Source organism: Bufo gargarizans, chromosome 5 (assembly GCF_014858855.1).
Source record: "Bufo gargarizans isolate SCDJY-AF-19 chromosome 5, ASM1485885v1, whole genome shotgun sequence".
NCBI classification, from domain to species: domain Eukaryota; kingdom Metazoa; phylum Chordata; class Amphibia; order Anura; family Bufonidae; genus Bufo; species Bufo gargarizans.
In genome coordinates, this window is record NC_058084.1 from 131,477,418 (window position 1) to 131,499,278 (window position 21,861).

Consider the following 21,861-nt stretch of genomic DNA (forward strand, 5'->3'; position numbering starts at 1 on the left):
AAGGACAGTTGTGAGTCCTGTGAGCGTACAAAAGTCCACCCATGGAATGAGGGGTGGTCACGCACAAGGCCAGCACCGTATCCAATGGGAGTGCAAGTATTCCACCCATCTTAGAGGCCAGCATGAGAGTGCAGTATTCTCAGGAAGGGAGGAGAGGGAGCAGGGAGTAGATTGTCGCCCCGCAGCACCCCAGGGGCCAGCCTAGGTCCAGCAGTGACAGAAGGGTCCAGAGGCCCAGTATGGGGGTCAGGCACGCAGGAGACCAGGGTGGGGGGTGGGGGTGGGGGACGTAGGGCTGGAGAAGCCACTCTCTCACCATAGTCGTCTTCACCCTCGGTCCATTCCAGCAGGGTCGCCCCTTCAGCTACTGACACCGTAGTGGCAGGACGCTGGAAGAGGGACTTGGCGTGTGGGCGACCCTTGCGCTGGCGGGATGTAGGGGAGCTGGGCTGCCCTGATCCACCTTGTCTTCTGTGGGGGAGGCAGCAGTGCGGGTGACCGGCACTGGCGCAGCTCAACCCCGGGAGAAACAGAGAGGTCTAGTGCGTCTCTGTTGTCCCTGATGATCTGGAACAAAAAGAAAAGAAAAAAGTAAAAATCAAAATTTAAACAAGGAGAAAACAGCCCTGCAGAGCAGGGAGTGTCTTGCCTCCTTGGACACTAAGCAAAAACTGGCAGTCTCTCTCTCCAGGCTGAGGGTATAGCTGATGGAGGAGGGGCTTAACAGCTTTCACTTAGTGTCACGCCTCCTATGGAGATGAGCTATACCCAAGGTCTTCTGTGTCCCCCAAGGAAATTGGGCGAGAAATCACCCCTCATGTGCACAGCCCCATAGAAGTGAATGGGTCCGGATTTAGTGCGGGTGCATTCCGGTATTTTGAATGCCAGATCCGGCACTAATACATTCCTATGGGAAAAAATGCCCGAACCGGCATTCAGGCAAATCTTCAGTATTTTTCACCGGAGATAAAACCGTAGCATACTGCGGTTTTATCTTTTGCCTGATCAGTCAAAATGACTGAACTGAAGACCTCCTGATGCATCCTGAATGGATCGCTCTCCATTCAGAATGCATGGGGATGAAACTGATCAGTTCCTTTCCGGTATTGAGCCCCTAGGACGGAACTCTGTGCCGGAAAAGAAAAACACTAGTGTAAAAGTACCCTAAAATATTAAGTTTAAATCCCCCCTTTCCCAATTTTACATATAAAATATATAAAGAATAAATAAACATATTACACAGCGCTGTCCAAACTATTAAATTATGAAAAAATATCTCCTATGCGGTGAGCATTCACCATTTTTTTAGTCACCTTGTCACCCCAAAAAATAGGATAGGGCCGAATGTTTCATAAAATGCACGCAGTTTTTTTTGGTGTTTTTTTTTGCGCGGTATTGAGTATCGCAATACTTTTTTATGGTGATGAAAGCGAATCAAAATTTTGGTATCAAAACAACCCTATGCCGATCTGATTGGAGTAGCGTTGTCACGATACCAAAATTTTGATTCGGTTTCGATTTGGCGACTAAAAATTTGATTTGGCTCCTAAATTTTTCAGTTCAGGAGCCAATGGCTACCAGGAATTTTTTTTAGTCTGGAGCTCTGATATGGAGCCTGAAAGTCAAAAGTTCAAAACATTGTTACCGTTTTTCTCGTCAGTGTATATATACATAGTAAAATAAATAGACTATAAACCTTTGTAGTGTTTAGTAAAATCATTTTTATTATACAGTGTGCAGTTTCAGGGTTAATCACGGTACGCACATCAGGATAGTTAAGGGAACAGAATAATTAATATTTTCCTTTAACAACTATGTATACATGGATATCTGTCAATCACTGATAGGACCGCCTCGACTATCAGATTGAGCAGGAATTTAAATGAATGAAATACAAGTTTTCCAGAATCTTTTCTCATAAAACTATATATCAATCTGCTCAGCTCCTCTTGCTCTTTAATGCGCCGCCTTCAGCTCCATGTTCAATGTGACAGGTTCCCTTTAAAGGGGTTCTCTGGGAATTAAGAAAATGAAAATACCTAAATATTACTTTATTATAAATATATTCCCAAATAACTTTCATTAGTTATAATGGCTCATTTTGTATGGGGAGCAATCATTAGTAGAAATAAAATGGCCTCCGTCATATTAGTTCACACAAAACCACATCCCCACCTCCTCTCTGTACTTCGTGTCGCCTCAAGAACTCCATTCCTACAGAGATTCAGCTGAAGATCATATTAAACAGTATTCAGGACCATAACCCCTGACAAGTAGAGCAGAGAGGAGGATGAGGCAGCTCTTTACCTCAGTGCTCTGAAGTAACTTGTCCTCCTGTGTGATTAGGACAGGATTTGTGTGTACTAATAGGACAGCGGCCATTTAATTTCTCTTAATGATTGCTCCCCAAAGAAAACAAGCCATTATAACTAACGGTATTTGGGAATTTATTTATAATACAGTAATATTTACATATTTTAATTTTCTTAATTCCTGGAGAACCCCTTTAAGCACATTGTCCCTTCTGTAAATTAATAAATTCTCAACCTTACTCCAGGCTAAATACAGTCAGGTCCATAAATATTGGGACATTGACACAATTCTAACATTTTTGGCTCTATACACCACCACAATGGATTTGAAATGAAACAAACAAGATGTGCTTTACCTGCAGACTGTCATCTTTAATTTGAGGGTATTTACATCCAAATCAGGTGAACGGTGTAGGAATTACAACAGTTTGCATATGTGCCTCCCACTTGTTAAGGGACCAAAAGTAATGGGACAGAATAATAATCATAAATCAAACTTTCACTTTTTAATACTTGGTTGCAAATCCTTTGCAGTCAATTACAGCCTGAAGTCTGGAGCGCATAGACATCACCAGACGCTGGGTTTCATCCCTGGTGATGCTCTGCCAGGCCTCTACTGCAACGGTCTTGAATTCCTGCTTGTTCTTGGGGCATTTTCCCTTCAGTTTTGTCTTCAGCAAGTGAAATGCATGTTCAATCGGATTCAGGTCAGGTGATTGACTTGGCCATTGCATAACATTCCACTTCTTTCCCTTAAAAAAGTATTTGGTTGCTTTTCCAGTATGCTTTGGGTCATTGTCCATCTGCACTGTGACGCACCGTCCAATGAGTTCTGAAGCATTTGGCTGAATATGAGCAGATAATATTGCCCGAAACACTTCAGAATTCATCCTGCTGCTTTTGTCAGCAGTCACATCATCAATAAATACAAGAGAACCAGTTCCATTGGCAGCCATACATGTACCACCACCATGCTTCACTGATGAGGTGGTATGCTTAGGATCATGAGCAGTTCATTTCCTTCTCCATAACCTTCTCTTCCCATCACTCTGGTACAAGTTGATCTTGGTCTCATCTGTCCATAGGATATTGTTCCAGAACTGTGAAGGCTTTTTTTAAATGTCACTTGGCAAACTCTAATCTGGCCTTCCTGTTTTTGAGGCTCACCAATGGTTTACATCTTGTGGTGAACCCTCTGTATTCACTCTGGTGAAGTCTTCTCTTGATTGTTGACTTTGACACACATACACCTACCTCCTGGAGAGTGTTCTTGATCTGGCCAACTGTTGTGAAGGGCGTTTTCTTCACCAGGGAAAGAATTCTTCAGTCATCCACCACAGTTGTTTTCCATGGTCTTCCGGGTCTTTTGGTGTTACTGAGCTCACCGATGTGTTCCTTCTTTTTAAGGATGTTCCAAGCAGTTGTTTTAGCCGTGCCTAATGTTTTTGCTATCTCTCTGATGGGTTTGTTTTGTTTTATCAGCCTAATGATGGCTTGCTTCACTGATAGTGACAGCTCTTTGGATCTCATCTTGAGAGTTGACAGCAACAGGTTCCAAATACAAATAGCACACTTGAAACGAACATTGGACCTTTTATCTGCTCATTGTAATTGGGATAATGAGGGAATAACACACACCTGGCCATGGAACAGCTGAGAAGCCAAATGTCCCATTACTTTTGGTTCCTTAACAAGTGGGAGGCACATATGCAAACTGTTGTAATTCCTGCACCGTTCACCTGATTTGGATGTAAATACCCTCAAATTAAAGCTGACAGTCTGCAGTTAAAACACATCTTGTTAGTTTTATTTCAAATCCATTGTAGTGGTGTATAGAGCCAAAAATGTTAGAATTGTGTCTATGTCCCAATATTTATGGACCCGACTGTAGATCTCAAGACACCGAGAAAGATCTGGGTAATGGAGATTATGGGGGAGATTTATGCAAACTGGAAAATTGGCTTAGTTGCCCATAGCAACCAGATTCCACCTTTTATTACACAAACAAGCTTTCAAAAATGAAAGGTGGAATCTGATTGGTTGCTGCTGTACTGTACAGCAGTGCCGGCACAAAGCGCACGGCGTCATAGCAACCAACGACGCCATGCGCTCCTGGACAGCAAGAATCCAGGCCGGTATCTTAAGGTCCGTTTTCCAAGGACGTGTGCATGAGGCTTACCCTCTATCCTTTGAATAGGGGATAACTATTGGTTCAGTGTGGATCTGACTGCTGGGACCTCCAGGATCACAAGCACTGGGCCCCCGTATCCTGCAGAGCCCTCTGAAATGAGTGGAATGGTGTAATCAGATGACCTCCCAAGATCTCCTCAGGGACGTCAATCAAATGATGGGGCAGGATTTGGCCATGGCAAGCTCTTTTTTTCTGATAAACCATCAGGAACATGAGAAACAGAATGCTTAGGTACTCTGGGTGGTGGACGGAGCTCAAGTGTGCCAGTTCACCAATGACTGGCCAGAGCGGTGGTGGTCTACGTGAGCCCCATCTGTGTGAAAAGTGTACGAGGACTGGAGCCAGTGGTGAACTGAAGGAGCCGGAAGTAAGCATCGAGGAGCAGGTAACAAAGTTTACCTTTACGGTTCCATTGGGTTGAGGGGACAAAAAACAGTGTGGACAACTCCTTTAGGGCTCATGCCCACGAGCGTAATGGTTCAGTGCCCGTATTGTGGACTGTAAACGGCCATTATGGCGCACAGCATCTGTACACTATAATTTGCGACTTTTTCTGCTTCTCGGCACGCGGAAGGGGACTTGGCTTTGCGCCACCGCCGCATTTACTTTAACTTTTGCCAGAAAGTAGCGGAAGTTATAGCTGAAGTCTACACCAGTCTGTAGCTGATGTAGACTTCAGTTTCTGGCGCACAACAAAGCAGTTGCATCTCATGCCAGCACCGCAAAAAACAAATCCGCAAAAAACAGAACAGCTGGCCCCTGATAGAACAGTACTATCTTTGTCCGTTATGCGGACAATAATAGGACATGTTCTATCTTTGAACGGAGTGATAATACAGAAATGGAGCACCTTCAGTTTTTTTTATAGACCCATTGAAATGAATCGTTCCATATACGGAACGCAAAAAACGGTACGGAAACGGAAGATAAAAAACATTTGTGTGCAAGAGGCCTAATTTTGACTCCACGGAGACAATACATTTTAATGTCCAGGTCTCCGTACACCATTAAAACAAAATATTTGAACAAACTGACTTAAGATCTATGATCCGAAGCTGGATTCGCTCAACACTAGACCGCTTATCTTTTGCTTCCGTGGGCTTTCAGGTCCGTGCCTCTGCACTGCAAAGAGATAGAACATGTCCTATCTTTGGCAGTATGTTGCAATACCATTCAAGTCAATGGGTCGGCATTTGCACCATGGAGTGCACACAGCCCGTGCCCATGCGTTGCTGACCACTATTTGCGGTCCGCAGCACGGGCAGTGAGCCACTAAACACATGAGCATGGGTTTCCCTGGCCACAAGTAATGGCATGCTTGCCCTGCCGTGTACAATATACAGACGGTGCACAAGCTGGACCATAGTAACCTAGCAGCAGAGACCCCATGCTGCACATAGTCTTGTGGTGGCCAGCTCTAGTCACTGCTCCTCAGCACCCCCAGCAGTGGCCCGTTTCTCACCTCTGCCCTATTGTATCGTTCCTAATGACGGCTCCACCACATGCCCCCTTATGACTGACAGGTCTCTGAGGAGTCAAGGTCACAGGACAGTAACAGCAGCCAATCACAGGCCATACATATCACAGACACGTGGTGCCCAGTGTCACGTGACCCCCCCCCCCCCAGTCCATTACAAGCGCACGTAGCGACCGCCATTTTCCGTGAGTCTCACACGAAGACAATCACATTAGTTCATTGAAAGATTTGACACTTGTTCCCCCTAGGCCTGAGCTAGTCTATATCAACCCTATCTGAGGGGGCGCTCAGTGATCCTCCTACTGTAGACCAGTCGTCTTCTGAGCCAATCGGTGCATTCCTATTGTACTGGGAAAGCCAATGATCCGACGAATGGCCACCTATAATGCCGTCTTAGGAGCCACCTCGTTGGTTTGCACATTTACACGCCCCTCTGCTGGGACATACCATGTCTCTCAGCGTTGTTCGCTGCCCAGAGCATTGTGGGAGCTCAGCAGACCGGAGCTTCTCACTGCTCGTTATGGGGGGGGGGGGATTATTTGCAGTGTCAGTATTTGGTAGTTGGCCGACTTCATTGTGAACGTGATATACAAACACAGAACATTTACATATTATAAAACACATTATGCCGGATTGAAAAGGCGTGTATGCGGTTTCTGTTTGCAGGTTAGCTCTGGCAGTGTTTCCCACCCCCTCTGACGTCATCGCCCGTTGGTTCAGCCCAGGAGCGTGGTAGTGTCTACGCGCGGTGAGGGGGTTCTGTCCAGCCGTTGTACTTTCCGCCCGGTTTCCGGTCTCGGTACTTCCTTGTTCCTCTCACAGCCCGCGCCGTGTCTGAACCCTCAGCGAGATGTCCGTGGCCTTTGCAGCTCCCAGGCAGCGGGGGAAGGGCGAGATCACTCCCGCCGCCATCCAGAAGGTAACACAAAAGGGACCGGCTGCTAGCAGGGGAGATAGCCATTAGTCCGTGAGCAGCTTTCTGGGGTGTTACTTCTGGGATAAGATGCTTAGAAAGGGTTAAACCAGTGGGCTGTGAGACGGACCTGATCGCCTGGCATCCCTCTGAAAAGGACTCTGTATTGTGCTCATTTTTAGATGTCCTGTTCAGCCCAATGAGGATGTGTGTGGGTTTATAAGGGATGTAAAGGGGTATTTCACCCGCCTGAGCCTATACACTGGTGATGAGCATTGTGCTGGCCATACCCTCCCATACATATGCCCGTATAATGCCACAGGCAGACTTCGCACAGCCGCTGGGTCTAATGTGCTTAAAGGGGTTGTGTCACTTCAGCAAATCATTTATCATGTAGAGAAAGCCAATACCAGGCACTTACTAATGTCTTATTATACATGTTGCTTCCTTTGCTGGCTGGATTCATTTTTTCAGTCGCATTATACACTGCTTGTTTCCATGGCTATAACCACCCTGCAATCCAGGATCGGTGGCCGTGCTTGTACGCTATAGGAAAAGGCGGCCGCCTCCCCGGTGGCCAGGATCATAGGACTGCACACAGCCTGGTGCCTTTTCCTATAGTGTGCAAGCACAGCCACCAATGCTGGATTACAGGGTGGTCATAACCATGGAAACGAGAATTGTATAATGTGGTGGAATAATGAATCCAGCCAGCAAAGGCGCCAATATGGACAATGACAATTCATTAGTAAGAGCCTTGTATTAACTTTCTCTACAAGATAAATGCCACTTGCTGAAATGAGAGAACCCCTTTAAAGGTCATCTCAGTAGATTTGTACTTATGACACTGACCTGTAAGGCTCCATTCACATGTCTGTAATGTGTTTTGCGGATACACGGATCCGCAAAACACGGAAAGCGGCAATGTGCGTTCCGCATTTTGCGGACCGCACATTGCCGGCACTAATAGAATATGCCTGTTCTTGTCCGCAATTGCGGAAAAGAATAGGACATGTTCTATTTTTTTACGGAAGCACGGATGCGGAAGTGCGGATCCGCAAATATAGATGCGGACAGCACATTCCGGCCCCATTGAAAATAAATGGGTCTGCACCAGTTCCGCAAAATTGCGGAACGGATGCGGATCCATTTTGTGGTACGTGTGAATGGACCCCTAGGGTACTTTCACACTAGCGGTTCATCTTTTCTGGCGTAGAGTTCCGTCACAGGGGTTCAATACCGGAAAAGAACTGGTCAGTTTTATCCCCGTGCATTCTGAATGGAGAGTAATCTGTTCAGGATGCATCAGGATGTCTTCAGTTCAGTCTTTTTGACTGATCAGGCAAAAGAGAAAACCGCAGCATGCTACTGTTTTCTCTCCGGCGAAAAAAACTGAAGACTTGCCTGAATGCCGGATCCGTCATTTTTTCCAATAGGAATGTATTAGCGCTGGATCCGGCATTCAGAATACCGGATCCGGCCTGCGCATGCGCAGAACGGTAAAAATGTGAAAACATTTCTAAGACGGATCCGTCTGTCCGCATGACAAGCGGAGTGACGGATCCGTCCTTGCAATGTATTTTTGAGATGGATCCGCATCCCGATCCATCTCACAAATGCTTTCAGTCAGCGGATCCGGCGGACAGTTCTGACGACGGAACTGCCCGCAGGATCATACTGCCGCAAGTGTAAAAGTAGCCTTACATGTGCGCTTGGCAGCTGAAGGCATCTGTGTTAGTCCCATGTTCGTATGTGCCCGCATTGTTGAGGAAAATGATGTTTTATTATATGCAAATGAGCATCTAGGAGCAATGGGGGCGTTACCGTTACACTTAGAGGCTCTGCTCTCTCTGCAACTGCTGTGCCCTCTGCACTTTGATTGACAGGGCCATGCTGTGAAAATGTCATCAGAGAGAGGAGCCTCTAGGAGTAATGGTCCATTCACACATCCGTGTGTGTGGATCCGCAAAACACTGACATCGCCGGCACAGAATAGTAAATGCCTATTCTTGTCCGCAATTGCGGACAAGAATAGGACATGTTCTATATTTTTCGGGATCGGAATTGCAGACCCGGAAGTGCGGATCCGCAATTCCGGATCTGGCTGTGCTGCCCCATAGAAATGAATGGGTCCGCAATTCCGTTCCGCAAAATGCGGAACGAAATTGCGGACGTGTGAATGGACCCTAACATCGATGCCCCTGTTGCTCCTAGAAGCTCATTATTTACACCTCACCCAATCTTCATAAAATGCTAATGATGACTTTTATGCTATAAAGCGGTATAGTTACTAATTTTTTTTCTATTTCAAATGTGTCTATAGTCTTAAAGGGATTGTCTGCTTTTGTAATATTGATGACCTATCCTCAGTATCAGATTGTGGGGGCCTGACCCCCACGATCAGCTGTTTGAAGAGAAAGCAGCGTTCATACGAGCTCTGTGTTCTCCTCTCTGTTTCCCTACTCGCCAGTGACATTGCGGCAGCGAGCAGTGTAATTACAGCTCCGCCGTCCCCGGGCGTTCAGTGGGACGGCTCCTTCCTTTTCAGTGTATGGGACGGCGGAGCTGTAATTACACTGCTCACTGGTGAGCAGGGAAACGGAGGAGAACACAGAGCTCGTATGAGTGCTGCTTTCTCTTCAAACAGCTGATCAGCGGGGGTGATGGCAGTCGGGCTCCACCAATCTGATATTGATGACCAATATTAAACACAAAAAGCAGACAACCCCTTAAAAATGCGTTTTTCCCCTCTTCCACCCTTGTGGTTATTTTACTGATTTCCCACTGATTTTATATATTCCCGTTTTTTCCCACAGATGTTGGACGAGAATAATCATCTAATTCAGTGTATTATGGATTATCAAAACAAAGGAAAGACCTCTGAATGTTCACAGTAAGTAGCCTTACCAATCCCCTTGTCAATAGGTCTTCTCCTTATACAGTCTGGCACTGATTGCCTAGGGACACACTCCATTGACAGGGGAATTGTAACACCTAGTTCCAGGAGGAGTAACAGAGGAATGACACAATGTACAGGCATAAGAAAAGATGCTCCTTTATTGCCCTTTAATGGAGAATATAAGTATTTACTAAAACAGACATGTCATCTTTAAAGAAGTAACCTCTCCGGACATGCTTAGTTTAGAAAGTACTTGCATTCTCTGTGTAATAAACAATCCTGCAGTAATCCTGTAATAATCTATCCTTCTGACTGTAACTTGTGCCTGTCCTTTAGTATTCCTGACAGAAGTTATGAAAGCAGTTCCAGCTGGATGTTACCAGTTGGGGATATGTCCTGCACAGTCTGAGGTTATCCAATCAGTTCTGCCAGAGTCAGACTGCAGGGACACCCGCCCAGCTGGACATTCACTGCAAACTGATAGTAATTCATTCGTAACTTCTAGCAGGAATAAAAGCAGGGTACAATATAGTCATAAGAATTGATTCTGCGGACTTGTTATTACATAAGAAATGCAAATGGTTACTAAAACGCACGTCAGGAGAGGTGACGGGTCCTCTTTCACCCCTTCACGCCCGATGACGTACATGTACGTCATCGGGCATGTGTTTAATGATGGCGCCCGCTGCAGGCACTATAGCCGCGGGTGGCTGCTTATTTCCTATAGCAGACACCCGCAGCTAATGTCCACAACCGGCAGTAATGCCGATCGCGGACATTTAACCCCTTAGATGCAGTGGTCACTCCTGACCATGGCATCTGAGCACGCTGATCGTGTGGTGATCGGAGGAGCCGGAGCTTGTATGCAACAGCCCCTGTCTTTGTGAATGACAGGAGGCTGCTGCATAGTATTTCCTATGGAGCCCTTGCCTGTAATAGGAAAGTAGTGAGATCATCATAGATTCCAATGCAAGTGCATTAGAGTTTATGATAATAGCAATCAGATGATTGATTGTTATAGTTCCCTATGGAAACTATAGAAAAGTGTTTTAAAAAAAAAAAGTGATTAAAAAGTTATACACACCCCAGAATGGTATTAATGAAACGTTCAGATTGCCCCACAAAAAAATGAGCCCCCCCATACAGCTCTATACACATAATTACAAAAAAGTTATAGGGGTCAAAATATGGCGACAAAAAAATAAAACACATTTTTTTTTTCACTATCAAAACGCAAGAAAAACTATACATATAAGGTATTGCCGGATTTGTACTGACCTGTAGAATAAAAGTAACCAGTCAGTTGTATCGTACACCGAATGTCGTAAAAAAAAAAAAAATCTAAAACTTTGGTAGAATTGCTTTTTTTTTTTTTTTTTTTTTTTTTTTTTTTTGCAATTTCACCACATTGGAATTCTTTTCCCGCTTCCCACTACATCATATGCAATATTAAATGGTAGCGTTGGAAAGTACAACTTGTCCTGCAAAAAACAAGCCCTCATATGTCTATGTGAACAGACAAATAAATAAAAAAAAACTCGAGGCCTGAAAGGGTTAACGGCTATGCTCGCCTTCAGAGACAATTTTTGTTTATATGATTGTATCTTACTCATTTTTGTCTAAAAATCATACTTTATTTGGCTTTTATTAAAAATATTGAGCCATTCTGTCACAAAGGGTGAACTGTTTTTCTGACTGTGTAACTGGTACCTTCACTTTGTGCCGGTCATCTAATTACCCTTATCTCTAATTTTCTAAGAGGTCACTTATTTAAACCACATACTTATCAATAAGCTAATGACTGCGCTATAATGAGTTTATAAGGGCAGAGATTAGGAGCCATCAGCTCCCCAACTGAGAGAAAATCCACAGGCTGCTACTAGAGCATCTCAGCTCTGTACAGAAAAAAAGGTTCCATATTTTTTTTTTATAAAGACCAAATGAAAAAATGATTATCTCAAAAGGAGTACAATGCAATTTTAATAAAAAGAAAATGCCCCCCAAAGGTGCACATAGCTTTTATCTACTTCCATTTCAATGTTTCTGGAATATATGGAAAAAATTAAGGATGTGTATTTCTTTATTATTTTTATATATTTTTTTCTTAATTAGCATTATATAATATGTGATTTTTTTAATCTAAGCATTCTTTGCTTTTTCAGGTATCAGCAAATGTTGCACACAAATCTGGTTTACTTGGCCACCATAGCAGACTCCAATCAGAATATGCAACCTTTATTACCAGCAGTAAGTAGAGAATATTTTTTGGATCCCCTAATCTGTACTACTTCTTTCACTGTGTTGAGTCTAATGCTTCTTGGAAGAGTTTTCGGCGTCATTCATGGATAGTGGGGGTTGGAGCCCCCGTAGTGGTGTTGTGATATTGCTTGACTCAGAATTAGAGACCTAGAGCCCGTCTTTTGCTCTCCAGATTTTTGCCACGCTTTTGGACATACCCCGAGGAATGTTTCAGTTTGGCACCTTTTGTTTTACCTTGTTAATGTAAAAAAAAAGTGTCAAGAAATAGACGACTTGACTAGCATTTTTGTAGTCTATGTTGTTGTGATGTCACCTCTTCTGTAGAGCGGTTTGAGGAAAATCATTGGTTTGGAGGTTCATGGGAGAAAACTGCTCAGCAACTTGTTAGGCTAGTTTCACACTAGCGTTTAGAGATCTGGCAGGGAACAGCCTTCTGAAGCTCTCTGGATCCGTCATTGCCGGACACTGCCCGAATGCCTGTCGGCACCATTAACTATAATAGGAACTGGCGGAGATCTGGCCAAAAACTGGCAAATATTGTAAGAATCGGCCGGACAAACTGCTGCTCAGCATATTTTGCCTCAATGCTGGATCTCTGAACACTAGTGTGAAGTTGGCCTTAGATTCCTTGTTTGTGACTAGACAGTGAGTTAATAATGGGGAAAGTACCAGGAATACTAAATAGTTAATTTTTGCCCTATTGAGGTGTTTCAAAACCCTGGTGCAGATATTGCATCTCATAATGTCTCAAATAAGGCTGCAACGAGTACTTGATTAAATCGAGTAATTCGACACACAAAAAATCCTCCATGCAAATTTTTTGCATCGAGTAATCGTTTGTGTCACGTGACCACAAAGCAGGAGTGAAGCGCTTGCTATTACTCCCGCTCCGTGGTCTCCCGCTGGCCCGCAATGCGCTCGGGATACTTGCCTTTCCAGCAGGGGAGAGATGCCACAAGGGGGATGGTGGAGCTGATGCACTTGGGCTGATCGCACAGGGGGGAGCAAAGGGTGTTAGGGTCTGATGAGTTTTTATAAAGGAAAACAGTCTAATTCATTTTTTTTCTTATTAGATTACTCAATTAATCGGTAGAATTCTCGATTGCTAAAATAATCGTTAGCTGCAGCCCTAGTCTCAAGATAAACCCCCCCTTCCCCCCAAGCTCTAGTTCCTGCACTCCACCAGGGTCCAGCCTGCACTAGAAGTTAGGCAGCCTTCACAAAGTGAATCGTAACATGTGTAGTCACATAGCCTTTCTTTACCCAGTTCTCATGGCCTTTCCTAAGGTGGCAGGTGTAAATCCTGTCGGCCGATGTCTGGCCAGGAGATAGTTAACAGCAAGACTGTGCTTCTTGGCCTTGTAGTGAAGGAGTAATGTTTATCAGTTATGTTCTTATATCTGCCTTCAGTTACGCTGTTCTCCGGAGGTCATTTTTCTACCAGAATCTCTGCTAGTGTTTGTGGGGCCATAGATCCTAAGGGATCTTTTATGTAGCAATATTGTAGTGCTGCCATAAATCTGCGTGTAATGCCCCATAGGCTACATCCGGTGATCTGCATAATGCTGCTACCAGCTGTGTGCATCCCGCACTTTTTGCCGGCCTGGTTGTCAAAATGCCTATTCATGTCTGCGAAACCGACAAGGTGTTTTTTTTTTTTTTTTTTTTTTTTTTTTCTGGCCCCATAGAAATTAATTGGTTTCAAGCGCAATCTGCAAAAAAATAAATAAAAAAATGCAGGTCCTACAGTGTTCTTGGCACTCAAAATGTAACCGTATTTGTACTCGGAAGATGGTTTTTTGTCTGGCCACCTCTCGCCATGTTTGCCCTGCTGCAGCCATATCTCCCACCTGTCCCCATTATCGTAAATCACACTTGTGCAAATGTTAGGATTGTCCGGCAGGCTGTTCTGGCGTGGTAACAGCCTGCCGGATCCGTACTAAGGCCAGTGTGAAAGAAGCCTTAAAGGGAACCTGTCACCAGGATTTTGTGCATAGAGCTGAGGCCATGGGCTGCTAGATGGCCGCTAGCACATCCGCAATACCCAGTCCCTATAGCTGTGTGTGCTTTTATTGTGTAAAAATAACAATTTGATACATATGCAAATTAACCTGAGATGAGTCCTGTACATGAGATGAGTCAGGGACAGGACTCATTTCACTTTAATTTGCATATGTATCAAATTGTTTTTTTTACACAATAAAAGCACACAGAGCTATGGGGACTGGGTATTGCGGATGTGCTAGCGGCCATCTAGCAGCCCATGTCCTCAGCTCTATACCCAAAATCCCGGTGACAGGTTCCCTTTAAAGAAAAGTTTTATGAAGTTTTGTAGAGAAGCCTATGGGATAAAACGCTGTGCCCAGAGAAGGCTGCCTTATGGAAAGTACCTTTTATATACTCGTCTCAGTATTTCATTAAAGATTGTAAAGTAACATCTGGCTGCAGCAGTTTCATGGTGGATACAAGAGTTTATTTAAATAAACCTTGGTGGTAGGTTGGAGGAAGAAGCACTGGTGGAATTGTCAAAACCCTGAGCTGTAGGCGATGGGTGTCCTACTAAAAGCTATTGTCTAATGCCACCTTGCACATAAGTTTGCCTTCCCTGCTACCTGCTTCTCTCCAATTAGGATAATTATTTCTTCCAATTACCAGTTTATTTTGAGTTTCAGATAAAGCCGTGCATGCCCCTTCCCTGCAAAGACACTTGGCATATGTGATATACAGCATGTGCACCAGAATGCTGTCTTAAAACAGTTGCCTGTCCTTGGCATTTATCATTGCATTCTGCTCATTTATGTAGCCCTTATCTCTGAACACCTGACGGCTCATAAACACCCATTTAAAGGGATTCACAAAGAGTATAAAATGTCCCCTCATGTGCCGGGCACCCCTACTTACTCCGGTTCCCCCAGTGTCTGGAAATGGCAGGCGTGGACGGGACTCCCTAGCATCTAGGGAGAAGCGGCGGTGCAGGTAAATATATTCCATTTAGGGGTGCCTGGCACATGAGGGGGCATTTTATACTCTTGGAGAACCCCTTTAGTTTACATTATCAAACTGCTCATAAATTAGCTTTTAGAGATGCTACAGATGTCCAGCTGCAAAGCAACAGTCTGCAAATAAAGTAAGTCGTTGAGGAAATCTGCTGAAAGTTTGTTTAAATGGGTTATCCAGGAAAAAATATATGGATAGGTCACCAATATCACATTTGCCAGGGTCCGAGTCCCGGCACCCCCACCAAACAGAGCTCTAGTGAGGGCAGTGGCTTCCAGGGCACTTGCCAAGCACAGCATCGTACATCGTATGGTGATGCCACATGGCCTCGAGAGGCTCACCGAACGCCCAGCCTGTTCCAACAGCTGATCGGCGGGTGTTGGACCCCGTCAATCTGATGTTGATGGCCTATCCTCGGGATTGGTTATCGGTATTAATTTGCAGATAAACCTTTTTAAAGTTTAGGCGAAATTTTTATTTTTTTTTGCTGGCCAAAGTGAGTAGAATGCAATGAAAATAAAAATCGGTTGTAGTTACTACGTTTTCCCCTTTATGTGAGGTTAAACCTGGTCCTCCCCTCAGGAAGGAGACTAGTTCAGGAGATGAGGGGCAGGGAGTTCAGTTGCATGGTGTTCCCTTGTAATTGGACTTGTCCTAGTTCTGAGACCCCTGCCCCAAACATGGATTAATAAGCTAAGACAGATTCCTGCTGCAGAATGTCATCGGCTCTTTCTGGTGATATTTATTTTCTCACCAGTTGCTTTTTGCACTGAACAGTTGTACGTAGTAAACTTGCCGGGGTGTGCGTGGGGTCACTTTCTCGCCAGGAGAGCATTTAAAGTCTGTGTTGCTTGAGTCTGCTTGGGTGTAATTATGAGCCAAATCCATCCATTATATGACAAATTCAGCACATTTGTCTAGAGATGTGACCCTGGTTTCTTTAAGCCAGTCCTGTACTGGAGTAAGATTGTGACCACATTTCTGGTGCAGGGGATTTTAATAATGCTTTTATTTTTAATACCATGCCTTAAAGCTCTTGTAAATCTGCTTTAGCTCCCCACACAGAATATGCCTATGGGTCCTGCAGGGATGACTCAGAGTGGCCCACCACAGCCACCCCGCTCACACAACATGCCTTCAGACGGAATGGTAGGAGGGGGTCCGACTGCACCACACATGCAAAACCAGATGAACGGCCAGATGCCTGGTAAGCATCCCTTCTCTAAGGTATTAACACCAATGTTGCTTAGCAACCCATGGCCGGGGAGGCTCGGGGGACACTAGATTGTTGATGACAAAGCTGCCTGGAGTCCCCCGGAGTGCGTGCTCTCTTACAGAGCTACGTGACCTGTATTCACTGCTTATCTTCCTGCCCTCGGGCTTTGACGTGGCTGACACACAGCTTCGCCGTGATGAGCAGAACTGTCTAAATTTAGTCAGTGTGAAGCCACTCGGTACAGCTGGCGCTCCAAAGCTTGTTTGCCCATTGGCTCCACAAATACAAATTCCTTTACGGGAGCAAAGGTAGGGGGGCTATATTGCTTCTGTCACCCTTTCATTGCCAGGTGGCAATTGGGTCTTTGTAATAAAGGAAGAGATGTGATGTGTGTCTGTAGAAGCCTAGGTGTTTTTAGTTTGTTTGCTCTGATATTTGTAATATATACACTTATATACACCTATATACACTGAGTTTATATATTACAGATGGCGATGGAATAATATGTGACAAAATGATGGCCCTTAAAAGGGGGGGGGGGTGTCTGACTAATTTGAAAATCTCCCCAGGGCCTCTAAATGTGATAAAATAATAAAAGATCATATACTCGCCACTTATTTTCCTGCCATTTTCAGCACTTCCGCACCTCTGGTCTGTGTTTTACAGGCTGCATCCAACGATTTGAGACTAAATAGGCTTAACAGGCTAAGGCCTCATGCACACAGGCGTTGTTTTGGTCCGCATCCGAGCTGCAGTTTTGGCGGCTTGGATGCGGACCTATTCACTTCAATGGGGCTGTACAAGATGCGGACAGTTCCCCGTGTGCTGTCAGCATCCGTTGCTCTGTTCGGTGTCCGCAAAAAAAAATATAACCTGTCTTATTCTTGTCCGCGTTTGGCAGACCAGAATAGGCAGTTAAATTAATGGCTGTCCGTGCCGTTCCGCAAATTCCGGAACGCACACGGACGCCATCCGTGTTTGGCAGATAAAAATTCTGTAACTGTGATTGTAGTCTAAGGTAAAATTGAGAAATCACATACATAATCAAAATCACTTGGCCTGCACAATACAATAGTGGCTCCTGTCACAATGTTGTAGCACATGGCCGGCACCCTATGGTGATACAAGAGATGGGGATAATGATTGAATCACATCGTACCTGGATGATGTTCCTCAATAGAGTTCCAATTAATTGTATGTGTCCACCAGGTTTATACCACTCAGCCCCTCCTGACAAGGATGTCCATTGTGCAACACGCATGTCTCTAATCACTCAGGAATGTGGCCTTCTCCGCACAAGGGGCGTTGGGGATAGTTAGACATACACCTAGTTAGACAACTCACTACATTACAAAGCATATAGAAGATATCTAAGGGGACAGAACCAATCGGTTCTTAATTATAGAAGAGCTCTGGCAAAAAAAGTTATTCTCTGACCCGTTAGAAAGGTACGTGATGTAATCTTCTCATCAGTGACTGTAGCTGTGACTTATAACCTCCCTTCTGCTTCTCAGTTGTGTCATGTGACCAGCAATCAGACTTTCCAAATAACACTGCATCATGTGGAGAGGAAGTCAGTTTCTCTATGTATTCCTATGGAAGCCTCAATGTCTGTTTCGTAGGAATGAATAGAGAGGTAACTGACTTCCTGTCCTGTGTCGGTTGGAGATCAGTTGTGTCACCTGAAACAGCTGAGGATCAGAAGGGAGGTTATAACTCGCAACTACAGTCACTGATGAGAAGATTACATTCAGTACAGATTACTTCATGTACCTTTTCTAGCAGGCCATAAAATAAATGTGGGATTTCTTTAAGTATGTAACGTAGCCATGTATGGCTGCAGCCAATCAGTAGCAGTGTATGGAAGCAGACTGCCAGTAATTGGTTGGTTGCAGCCGGCATGTGGCATAAACAGCTGTAGCTTGTAAACGCAGACTCGAGGTAAGGACCTGATCAGCACTGCTGGAAAAGGCTGGGGATTAAAGGGAACCTGTCACGGGGATTTTGTGTACAGAGCTGAGGACATGGGTTGCTAGATGGCCGCTAGCACATCCCCAATCCCCATAGCTCTGTGTGCTTTTATTGGGTAAAAAAAAACAACTATTTGATACATATGCAAATTAACCTGAGAGGAGTCCTGTCCCTGACTCGTCTCACGTACAGGACTCATCTCAGGTTAATTTGCATATGTATCAAATCGGGTTTTTTACACCATAAAAGCACACATTGCTATGGGGATTGGATATTGCGGATGTGCTAGTGGCCATCTAGCAACTCGTATCCTCAGCTCTATACACAAAATCCTGGTGACAGGTTCCCTTTAAGTGGTAGGTATCTGATCTTTTAATTTTAAACTTTTTTTTTATTTTTAATTTTTTTTTTTTCAATTAAAAAGGGTTATCCAACTTAAAGTGGTTCTGCAGATTTTTAAACTGCTGATCTATCTTCTGGATAGATCATCAGCATCTGATCGGCGGGGTCCAACACCCGGGACCCCTACCGATCAGCTTGTTGAGACAGCACTGGCAGTAGCGCTGCAGTCTTCTCGCTGTTTGCCGCAGGCCCAGTGACGTCACAACTAGTATCCGATGGCCTGGGTGGAGCTAAGCTCCATTCAAGTGAACAGAGCTTGGCCCCGCCCAGGCCATTGATACTAGTCATGACGTCACTGGGCCTGAGGGAAAGGCGAGAAGGCTGTGGCGCTACTGCCAGCTTCGCTGCCTTCTCAAACAGCTAATTGGCAGGGGTCCCGGGTGTCGGACCTCCGCCGATCAGATGCTGATGATCTATCCAGAGGATAGATCATCAGTTTAAAAATCTGCAGAACCACTAAGTTGGATAACCCCTTCAAAATATGAATGTCTCAATGTCTATGCTAATTCTACATTTTGCTAACAAGTTTTTATTAATATTCATGTACATTTTTTTTTTTTTGAAGGACCAAACCATATGCCTATGCAAGGACCGGGACCTAGTCAGCATACCATGGCAAATAGCTCAATGCCTATGCCTTCTACTAATCACGGTTCCATGGGAGGCTATAATCACTCTGTGCCATCTTCACAAAGTATACCAGTCCAAAATCAGATGGGTATGAATCAAGGCCAGTCAATGGCCAACTACGGTCCCAGGCCAAGCATGAACATGCAGCCAAACCAAGGTAACTGGAATGATGTCGGTATATTCATGTCAAGTTATAAAAGCGGCGGGAATTTTTTTTCTCCCAGCCTTCCCAAAGCCATAACGTTTCAGGGCTAGTTTTTTGTGGGACAGGTTGTACATTCTAATGGCACCATTTATGGTTGCATACAATGTATTGGGAAATGGGGGAAAAAATCCTAATGGGGTGGAATTGTGAAATAAACTTACGGGTTTTGTTATTTCAGCATTTCCTATGCAGTAAAACTGATTGTTCATTCTCTGGTACGGTTACAATAATACCCCACATTTATAGTTTTTCTTGTGTTTTTTTAATACAAAAAAAAAACAAATTTTGGAAAACTTTTATATTTTATTTTTTTATTCCATCACCATATTCTTATCCCCATAACTTTATTTTTATGCGTTTTGTTATGCAGGTGATCTATACTTTTTACTGATACCATTTTAGAGTGTGTTGTTTTTTTTTTGTTTTTTTTTTGTGGGAGCTAAAGCAACCAAAAATCTGCAAATCGGCCATTCTGATTTTTTTTTCAGTTTTCTGTATGGGATAAATATTTTAATATTATGGGAGTTCTTGCATGTCGTGAAGCCAATTCAATTATTTTTGTTTCTGTACTCTTATTTTAATTTTGGGGAAAGAGCGTCATTAGAATTTTCATAAATTGGTATTTTTTCTTATATATATATATATATATATATATATATATATATATATATATATATATATATATATTTTTTTTTTTTAACACAATAAAAAGCACAGAGCTCTATACACAAAATCCTGGTTTCCTTTTAAAGAGAACCTGTCACCTCTCCTTACATGTCAGTTTTAATAACTTCATGCATTCCCCATGTAACAATTCTGGAGCATCTATTCTTATGGCTCTAAGATGTACCATTCCTTTATGATTTCTACTAGAAGTTATATATGAATTACTATTAGCCTTCAGTAAGGGTACAGAGGGGAGGTAACCAGTTGGGGTGGGTGGGGGGGGCGAAGACTTCCTGCCCAGACTCCCTCTATCCAATCAGTGCTGCTATCGTCAGACTGTGCAGGTACACGCCCCCAATGTGTTACCTCCCCTCTGTACCCTTACTGAAGGCTAATAGGAATTCAATTATAACTTCTAGTAGAAATAATAAAGGAATGGTACAACATAAAGCCATAAGAATAAATGCTCCAGAATTATTACATGGGGAATGCATGAAGCTATTAAAATGGGCATGTCAGGAGGGCTGTTTAACCCCTTAAGCTGAACGCGGCACGTGCGCACTTCAGACATGTGCGGGTGGCCATCGGGTCCCCGCGCTGATGTGACGGGAACCCGATGGCAGGGAAGCAGCCCGATGCCTTCCTTAGGCGTTGTGGCTGCCTTCCGGGAGAGCCTGTGAGATCCAGCCTCACGGATCTCACAGGCAGGAAGCTGTAAGTGTATTACATTCAGTAATACACTTACCCTGGGTTCACACCTGAGCGTTTTACAGCGCGTTCAAATGCGCTGTAAAACGCTTAAGACATGAAAACCAATGCTTCCCTATGGGAAGGGTTCACACCTGGGCGTTTTACAGCGCGTACCAACGCGCTGTAAAACGCCTGACGCTCAAACAAGTACTTGAGCTTCTTTGGGGCGTTTTGACGCGCGTTTGTGGCCATAGGACACTGCAGTCAATGACACAAACGCGCGTTTACTATTACAAAAAACGCACATAAAAACGCGCGTAAAACGCGCGTTTGAGGAACGCTCAGGTGTGAACCCAGGGTAAGTCAGAGTGGGACAAAAAAAAGAAAGTGAAAGAATAAATAAATATTTCCCCCCCCCCCCCCCAAAAAAAAAAATTGTAAAAAGAAGGCATATTAGGTATTGCCACGTCCGTATCGACCGGCTCTATAAAAATATCACATTACCCAGCCCCTCAGGTGAACACTGTAAAAAATAAAATAAAACTGTGCTAAATAAACCATTTTTTTATTTTTTTTTTTTGTCCCCTTACGTCACTAAAAGTGCAACACCAAGCAATCAAAAAAGGTATAACCCCCCCCCCCCCCCCCACCACCACACACACGAAATAGTACCAATCTAACAGTCACCTCATCCTGCAAAAAATGAGCCCCTTACCCCTAAGACAGTCGCCTAAAAACTGAAAAAACTATGGCTCTGACTATGGAGACACTAAAGCATGATTTTTTATTTTATTTTTTCTTCCCCCCCATAAATGATACTGTGTAAAACTTAAATAAAATAAAAAGTTGTCATATTTGGTATTGTCGCGTCCATAACAACCTGCTCTATAAAATATACCACATGATCTAACCCAGGGCTGGCCAACCTGCGGCTCTCCAGCTGTTGTAAAACTACAATTCCCACCATGCACTGCTGTAGGCTGATGGCTGTAGGCTGTCTGGGCATGCTGGGAGTTGTAGTTTTGCAACAGCT

At 44.1% G+C, this 21,861-nt stretch overlaps 1 protein-coding gene across 3 annotated transcripts in view; it reads left to right on the plus strand.

Moving 5' to 3' along the window:
• The first annotated feature begins 6,532 nt into the window (after positions 1 to 6,532).
• SS18 (SS18 subunit of BAF chromatin remodeling complex) overlaps positions 6,533 to 21,861 on the plus strand; it is a 52,755-nt gene continuing 37,426 nt past the window's right edge. The window contains exons 1-5 of one of the 3 annotated variants that reach the window (XM_044293059.1): positions 6,533 to 6,899; positions 9,710 to 9,786; positions 11,955 to 12,039; positions 16,102 to 16,255; positions 19,203 to 19,424. In XM_044293059.1, coding sequence (XP_044148994.1) covers positions 6,831 to 6,899; positions 9,710 to 9,786; positions 11,955 to 12,039; positions 16,102 to 16,255; positions 19,203 to 19,424 — 607 coding nt within the window. In that variant the 5' untranslated portion in view covers positions 6,533 to 6,830. The remainder of the gene's footprint in view (positions 6,900 to 9,709; positions 9,787 to 11,954; positions 12,040 to 16,101; positions 16,256 to 19,202; positions 19,425 to 21,861) is intronic. The other 2 variants (XM_044293061.1, XM_044293060.1) reach the window with 2 other exon arrangements.